Source organism: Papilio polytes, unplaced genomic scaffold (genome assembly GCF_000836215.1).
Source record: "Papilio polytes unplaced genomic scaffold, Ppol_1.0 DF823901.1, whole genome shotgun sequence".
In the NCBI taxonomy this organism is placed as follows: domain Eukaryota; kingdom Metazoa; phylum Arthropoda; class Insecta; order Lepidoptera; family Papilionidae; genus Papilio; species Papilio polytes.
Window position 1 is genome coordinate 875,641 of NW_013525303.1, and position 8,551 is coordinate 884,191.

At 34.9% G+C, this 8,551-nt stretch overlaps 1 protein-coding gene across 1 annotated transcript in view; it reads right to left on the reverse strand.

The window, feature by feature from the left end:
* Positions 1–661: 661 nt before the first annotated feature.
* Positions 662–8,551, reverse strand: part of LOC106102857 (abscisic-aldehyde oxidase-like) — an 8,785-nt gene continuing 895 nt past the window's right edge. Inside the window, exons 3-15 of the mRNA XM_013282453.1 lie at positions 7,958–8,328; positions 7,482–7,705; positions 7,300–7,402; positions 6,866–6,990; positions 6,233–6,523; positions 5,871–6,161; positions 4,965–5,455; positions 4,402–4,585; positions 3,552–3,747; positions 2,214–2,977; positions 1,452–1,644; positions 1,054–1,167; positions 662–754 (exon numbers count right to left, since the gene is read on the reverse strand). Of these exons, the coding sequence (XP_013137907.1) occupies positions 684–754; positions 1,054–1,167; positions 1,452–1,644; positions 2,214–2,977; positions 3,552–3,747; positions 4,402–4,585; positions 4,965–5,455; positions 5,871–6,161; positions 6,233–6,523; positions 6,866–6,990; positions 7,300–7,402; positions 7,482–7,705; positions 7,958–8,328 (3,418 nt within the window). The 3' untranslated portion in view covers positions 662–683. The remainder of the gene's footprint in view (positions 755–1,053; positions 1,168–1,451; positions 1,645–2,213; positions 2,978–3,551; positions 3,748–4,401; positions 4,586–4,964; positions 5,456–5,870; positions 6,162–6,232; positions 6,524–6,865; positions 6,991–7,299; positions 7,403–7,481; positions 7,706–7,957; positions 8,329–8,551) is intronic.

Genomic DNA, 8,551 nt, shown 5'->3' on the forward strand with positions numbered 1-8,551 from the left:
CGTCAAAGCGAAGAAATCCTTAATCGTATTTCGTCACGCTATCATTGCCTTTTACTGGGAAACTTTATTTGATACTTGCTTTTGCTCGAGAATTTGTTAGCGTGGAATTAAATAAATACATAGTGTAGAATATTTATTCATCAAGACTACACCTTTATGTTGCCACTGAATTGTATTCCATCCATCTAAAGTTTTGCGTCCAATACTTACATTGGTATGATCAAATAAATAGTTTTATTACTTTTATTTGATACTAGCAGTTCCCGTGCGGCTTCATCCGCATGAAATTATGAAAATTTGATTGTTGACGTTTGTCAAATTATCAATAGCAAATTTCAAAATGACATGACATGACAAACCTTGATTCCTTGATGTTGGCAGCAATTTATGGTCTCTTTCCCATATTAGAGTTTTTATCCAAAATATTTACCACCTAAGTTAAAATAGCGTGAAAATATATAGCCTAAAGCGTGACTTAAGTGTAGGGCTTTTTATTAAAAAGAATTAATCAAAAACATGCAATAATTGCTGACATCTTAGGCAACAAACAAGTGTGTGTTTACGCTTTATTATAATAGTATAGATTTGGGTAAAATACATATTTAATCTTAGTAAGTACTAATAGATAACAATGCGTTTTAGTATTATTTTAACATTGAAAACTTATAACAAACATTATTTTATTAATAAAACAGAAATTCTTTCAAATTGACATCAGCTTTTAAAACATTCGTCTCCAATGTAAAGGGACCATCTGAAAAAACAAAATAAAGTTTGGTAAAGACCGACGTTACTATAATGATACAACGTGTAACATGTTATATTACATCCCGTAACATAGCTTTAGCAATTTTATTTATACAAATTCGACCCATTTTACGCAAAACATTATTAAAAAAAAATCATATGATTTTGACAATTTTTAATAGCATTAGTAGTAATGAAAGAAAATAAAACAAGAGCCTTTTAATAAAAATAAAAAAGTAACTGTTCTTTTAGTATTTTATATAGTGTCTTATATCAGAGAATTTAGTTAAGTCATTTTATTCTTACCAAGTGCGAACCATTCCGTCCTCGGATAACCGGTTTCTTCTCGAGATGAGACAATCGCCGCTCGCAAAGCAAACGCCACGCTGACAGCTAGACACATCGGTGGCTCTGTTGTTGCTGGAAAATATGATAAGAAAAACTCACACCCGTAACATAGAGGGATAGGCAGAGAACGGAATACTTAGTGTGAACTTGGTACAATTCTCTTAAAAGTTAACATGCCTTTTAATATGGCAACAAAGTAAGTATTCCAGATCTTTCTTTATTGCTGATATTCATGGATGACTATCCAGTAACTTAATGAGAATCACCACATATCTTTATAAGAAACTCGATTTATTTAGATAAGTGACATGTGCCTATCATAGTCTTTGCAGTCTTCTCATGTAAATCTTTCTTACTTCTAGCTCCAAAAACTTCAACAGGATTGAAAGAATTCGGTCTCAGTTTGACTCTGAAGTCGATAGGTATGTCTTTAACCAGAGGCACGTGGTAGTTCCACGCGCGATCCGTGAGCAGCTCTCCGGTCTTTTTATCGTAAATCAAATGTTCACATGTCCAGTAACCAGTTGCCATTATAAATGCTCCTTCAATCTGATTAAAAGAAACATGTTTAATTTTATTTAAATGGAAAGATATTTTAAAAATGAATGAGACGGATACATGTCTAAATAAGTTAGATTAGTTTGACAATTCACTTCAAATTTAGTAGGGATGGGTTGTGTAAAATCAGTCATGAATCTTATCGATTTTCGATTTTTATTCTTATAGAAGTTGGAATCGATAGATTCATAGTTATAACTTATGAATTGAAAAAAAACACTGTTTTCTCAAATGAATAAATGTTTTTTTACTATTACAGCCGTACGTAATCGAATTGAATTTCGCTATTATTTCTGTCATCGCTAAATTCTATACACTATAATCGATAATAGAATTGTCCTCTTTATTAGTTAATAAGAAAATAATAATTTTAGATGAGTTTGATAAATATTTAAATCGAATATCGATAGTTCAAAATTGTTCGCTGCGTGTTTGTTTCGTCACTACGATACCTGTCTATTAAGTACGCCATTTGCCTTTATACAAATTGTATTCGATACTTCATATGCTTCATTTATCAAACTAATCTATCCTATTTAGACAAACTATAATTTATTCACCTGTCCAATATCTATTTCTGGATTTACACTGAATCCAACATCCTGTATAATGTCTACTCTTAAAATATCATGTTCTCCTGTTAGTATATCTAGTTCTACTTCTACTACAGCAGCTCCTGGTACTCTAAAAATTTGTTCATCATTGGGTGTAACTCTGTAACTTGTTTGTAAATTTATACCACGCATATACGCTGTCTGTACAAGTAATTCCCATGTAGGATCATTCAGAGTATCTCTGATTGCACTTAATCTGTCCAGAATTAGTTGACAACATTTGGTAGCAGCAAAACATATAGCGTGGGTTGTCCGACTTCCACCAGTTATATTGGAATTAGGTGTTGCAGACACTTCTGTCGATTTAATCTTCACTTTGTGTAAAGGAATTTGCAGTACGTAAGCAACTGTTTGAGTTACTTTAGTATTAATACCCTGACCCATATCTATACATCCATGTCTTATAACTACAGAACCATCACCATGATAAACTGTCAGTAGTACAAAAAAGTCCATCACAGTTGACGCAGGCCAACTCATCATAGCAACACGAAGTCCTCGTTTCTTCCAACGATTCAATTTGTTGAAATCCTCTACCTCTTCTTTACGTTTGTAATATTCACTTTCCTTAACTAACATCGCAACGATTTCAGCTAAATCTGAATGTTGTGGATTCAAATTATTCAAACGCACTTCCAACGGATCTTTATCCAGTTCGTAAGATATACGTTCCATTATGTGTTCTGTCATTGCTATAGCTTCCAGTTCACCTACAAAAATGCATCACAAATTAGTAAAACCATATAGAATCAAGGTGCTTCCTACCTTGTTAAGAGTATTATTTAATTCGCAGACCAGTGACGTCAATTTCTGGTGAGCGCCCTGGTCTGTACCCTAACCTAGAGATAACAGTGGAAGTGCCCGCTTTAACATCTTAGCACGAATGGACCGGTACACCCGGTGTAATACCACAACCACACAGAAGATAGGCGTGTAATGGAAGTAATTCCTTGTTTCGTCTGATGAGTGTGGTGCCGGAGGCCTAATTTAAGTCTATTTCTCTTTACCAACCTTTTCTTATAAGGAGAGGATGGGAAGGAGAAGTGGATTTGACGGCAGAGGAGATGCATAGTAAAGGTAAATATCCTCTTTATGTGCATCTCCTCCTCCATCGGATAAGGGTAGGCAACGCATCTTCAATTGCGAATGTCTAAGGGCAGTGGCCGCTTGCTCGTTTGCCACCTTATGTAATAATAAAAAAAGATAGGGCATGGTTACCCTAAAGCCGCTACTACTCTGTCCCAATTAAGAAATTTAACATCATCGTGTTAGTATAGTGATTACCTGGAGCTCGGGCATACGTATTGGACGCGGTATCAGTAGTGACGTTGAATAACTTATAAGACCATCTTCTGTTGTCGTAGCAATTCTTCACAGCTGATACACCAAATAATAGGATAGGATCGCCAACAACGTATCCATTGTCTATGTACAAATTATAATCCAAATACTGCACTTCCCCAGTATCACTTACTTCGACCTGAAATGTGAATAGCTGTACATTGTTATGTTAAAGACTATTTAATATTTTCTACTTTCGCTGATAGATATGGATGTCAACATAAATGTGTACCACCACAGTAGTTTTCAGAATAAGTTTTTTTTTTATATTATAAGGTGGCAAACGAGCAAGCGGCCACCTGAATCCGCCGAAATGGCGAAGCGACCGCCGCCCAGACATTGGCAATAGCGGATGCGTTGCCTACCATTAATCGACGAAGGAGAAGATGCACGTAAACAGTAATTTTTCTATGCGTCTCCTTCACCGTCAAATCCAGTTTCCTTGCTATCCTTTTCTTATAAGAAAAAGGGTGGGAAGGAAAAGGAACTAAAGGCGGGTCTCCGGCAACACACTCATCAGATGAAACGCGGAATGTCTTCTATTTCACGCCTGTCTTCTGTATGGTCGTGGTATCACAACGGGCGAGCCGACTCATTCGTGCGAAGATGTTAAAGCGGGATCTACCACTGTTAAGAGTACTTTACGATTACTTTAGTACTTACTATAGTATTTTTTCAACAACCGTTAGTGAAACGCCCGTAAAATTTAAACTCTAGATTCAGAGTAAATAAGCTATTTATTTATGTTAGAAACATGTATTTATTTCAGTATGGCCAATGATATAATTTTTACCTCATAATCTATCATAGTAGGGTTCCGTTTACCAATAATCCTAGTATTGGCTTGCATAGACATCACGAAGCGACAAGGCCGGTTGGTCAGATACGTAGAAAGAGCGCAGGCGCACGCGATCATACCGTTCCGGGATATTTTAACACCGTACGCTCCGCCCAGACGTGGTATTGTTAGATTAATTCTGGAAATATAGATTTAAAAATTTCCATAGAGATTCCTGTCACTAAACTGTATCAGAATAAGTTTGAAAATAATTAATATAGTGGAGAAAATTGAGCAGTAAAAGATAGTTAAGTACATAATAAAGAGATTATGAAGGCCGAAGAAATTATAAATGTATTGTGTGAAGATACACTTAATGAAATTAATACAGATGTGTATGGAAGCGCAGCTCATACTGTGTCAACCCTCGGTAAAAACAAGAAAAGGTTGACATACAAATATAAATTACAATTTATTTTGCTTGTAAGAATTAAGTAATTTCAATTTTACGAAAATCATTTAGTGTCTGTAGAACCTTTGCAGTGATAGAATATTATATTTATAAATGAAAGTCGTACCTGCTTTGTTCAATATTCAAGAATTGTGAAATACCGACATGTATCTGATTAGGCCATTGAGATGAAGTGATCACGTCAATGCCGTCGTCACTGGGCTTAGTGGCACACGACTGTGTCTCCATATGATAAAGATATTGTGAGAATATATTATTAGAGCCTTTCATGATTCTTTGCACATTCAATCCTCTGTCCCTAGCAGGGTATGCTATGAAAATCTTTACACGTTCAGGTTCTCTGTCTAATACTTCTTTTATTGTAAAAATTGGATATTGTTTAATATTTTTATACTTTGCTTTAACCAATAAAGCAGCTCTGTTAGCTATCTTTTCAGATTCAGCTATGATGATACCCATTGGTTGATTGTAATATTTGACATCGCGATCGCAGAGAACTTCCTCTGGAGCCATTGCACCTTCAACATTGAGAGGTACATAGTTATTTGATCCGGGGATATCTTTGGCAGACAAAAATGCTACAACACCAGGTAGTTTCTGAAAATTTAAATCACTGTTAATAATTTTTTAAACAGACGCTTCTAAAATAAAATGTGTTCTTGTTTCAATATAGAGCTTACTTAAGATAATTTAACGAGGCACGTAAAGTAGCAAACTTGGCGGCCACATAACATTTTATTTATTTATTAGCGTTCGTAGGCTTGGAATTAAAATAAAAGTAAGTAGCCTACGTATTCTACCAGACTATCGTCTACGTGTATACCAAATTTCATCGAGATCTGTTTAGCAGTGTAGGCTACAAACTCAAACATCCATCCATCCAAACTTTCGGTTTTATAATATTAAAAAGATTTTACCATTTCTGACTTCAATGTTTCATTTGCAATTTCTATTAAATTCTCTGGTTATCAAAAATTAAAAATTTACTTTGTATTATTAATGTAATACTTACTAATGCAATAGATGGATCGATGCTTTCAATTTCTCCAACACTAATTTCAGTAGGAACAAACGCACAGAACACTTCTCTCGGTGACGTTGGAGTGTCATTGACATAAAAAGATTCTCCTGCACATTGTATTAGTGCTTCTAATTTCGGCATTGGTTCGTTTAGTGGCCAAAGAGTAGGGTTTGTATTATACTCTTGCTTCCCAGATGATAGAGGTCTTGTCTTCCTTAAATCCCTTCTACCGGATCTGTATCGAGGTGCTAATCCACTTTCGGGTATTAAAGTTATTAAACCCTAAAAATAAATCAATTTAATATGTTTATCAGAAAAGACAATGACGTTCAAACGTCATAGAAAATCTTTACCTTATAAAATAAACCAAGAGCACATTTCTTTCTATACTCCGGTGATAAAAAACCACGAATTTCTTCTACTATAATCTCCCCTTGTAAAACACCAAGCGCCAGTTGCAATGTTTCATTTGTAAATAATTTCTTTCCTATCAAACATTTCTCAGTTTGTGTTGCATGAACAAATTTACCAGAGAGACCTCCGTAAACTATTCTTGCAGATTTGACTGTTTCATGATCCGCGTCTAGTTCGTAAAGAAATGCTGAATTGACTTGAGCGTGAGCATTTTGAGCGCGAGGCATTATCTAGAAAAAACATTGTCTTAAACGTTCATTTTGTTTATTACACCCAAGAATCAAATCATCATCATCATCTCCCCTACCTTATTCTACTCCCGTAGGGTTTGCGCACCGGGTTTTCGTCCTCCAAATAACTCTATCATCCGTCTTCTCAGTCATCACACCCTTCTTGATCGTGTCACCTTTCACGCAATCCATCCATCTCTTTCTATGTCTACTTCTACCGGTGTACCCCTACACATTCATAACTATCGTCCGTCTTGTTACATGCGAAAATTAAATCATTAGAATAGAATACGAAACTTCATAGTTACGTGTAAAGCAATGTAAAATAAGTAAAGTTCTTACCTTAAACGAGACAAACTCATAATTGTGAGACAATGGTGGTATTTTGACCTGTGTGATTACTTTACCAGTCATATCTATTTTCAGAAATGTCTCCGGTGTCACTTCATCTACTGATGTTGCAGAAACTGCGAAGTAACAATTGAAAATTAAAATCATTTCAGTTTCATTTTTAAAATCTGACGATAAAATTATTTTGAACTAGCTTTCGCCCACGAATCCGTCCGCGTGGAATTATAAAAACAAAAGTGAGTAGCCTATATGTTCTTCCAGAATATCCTTTATATCTATACCAAGTTTCATCGAAATACATTTAGCCGTTTAGGCTATAAACTCTAACAAACATCCATCCATTTAAACTTTCGCATTTATAATATCAGTAAAATTACGAGTATAGTTACAATAAATTATTCTAGTGTTCATTAATTTCTTCTTACCAATTGTTAGAGTTGCACCTACTGCTTCAAATAACAAAAATACGTCTGAAGAAAATGTCAGTTCTCTATGCTTTAGCATCAAATTACCAGCAACTGATCCTATCTGCAATGCAAATGTTAATTTTACCCTCTTATAAATAGGTAGTAGGTCGTTTATGTTTTAAACTTCGTAATTGACTTACATTTCTCACAGGTATATGTGCTACTAAATTTAAATGATCATATAACTTCTTCAAATAATGAAAGTGCACATCTTTCTCTGATATATGTTTGAAAAGATCCATCAAATCCCTCAATGTCATCCCCCCGCCTATTACTAAGTTCTGATCCATGTAGTAAGTTTTTAATTCTTCAACAGAACTTATATCTATTAAGACTTTAGGAAAAGCGAAGATGGGAACCGCTCCTGTAACAAATAGTTACTAGCTTTCGCCCGCGACTCCGTCTGCGTGAAATTAAAAAATAAAACAAAAGTGAGAAGCCTATGTGTTCTTCCAGACTACTCTACATATGTACCAAATTTCATTAAAATCCCGTCAGCCGTTTAAGCTACAGACTCTAACAAACATCCATCCATCTAAACTTTCACTTTTTGTATATTAGTATGATTGACTTTTTAGGTCTTTGATTTTTCAAATATCTCTTAATTCATTCTTACCTCGTCCAGTATTTCCATTTACCAACATATAAGACATTGTGCCTTCAGTACTAAACACTTCAAATATATCTTTAATTTCATTAACTCTGTACCAGATTCTATCATCTTTTAATATTATTTTTTTATTCTTAGAAGTGATGTTCTCTTTATTCAACAAACACCAGTTATTGTCTAGAGAGAGTTCACATTTATCTTTGTTACTGCATATTTTTAAATCCTCGATGTCAGTGAGGTTATCTTTAGGAAAGTCGCAGGCGAAGCTTTTAAAAGCATCAAGTATTGGTCTGTATCCAGTACATCGGCATGTGTTGCTGCCAAATGAATCTTCTATTTGGTATTGAGTTATTTTGTAATTATTTTCTTCAAGTAAACTGTAAAATAATTTGTTAAGAATTCTTTTTTGCATTGATATTTGTGCATGTATATGGATTTCATTGTGACGGCCTAGATCCTAAATGGCGAAACCGATCTTAACGGCGGAAGTGTCATTCGATTCCGATTATTAAAATTTTTTTTAACATAAGGTGGCAAACGAGCAAGCGGCCACTTGAATCCGCCAAAATGGCGAAGCGACCGCTGCCCATAGACATCCGC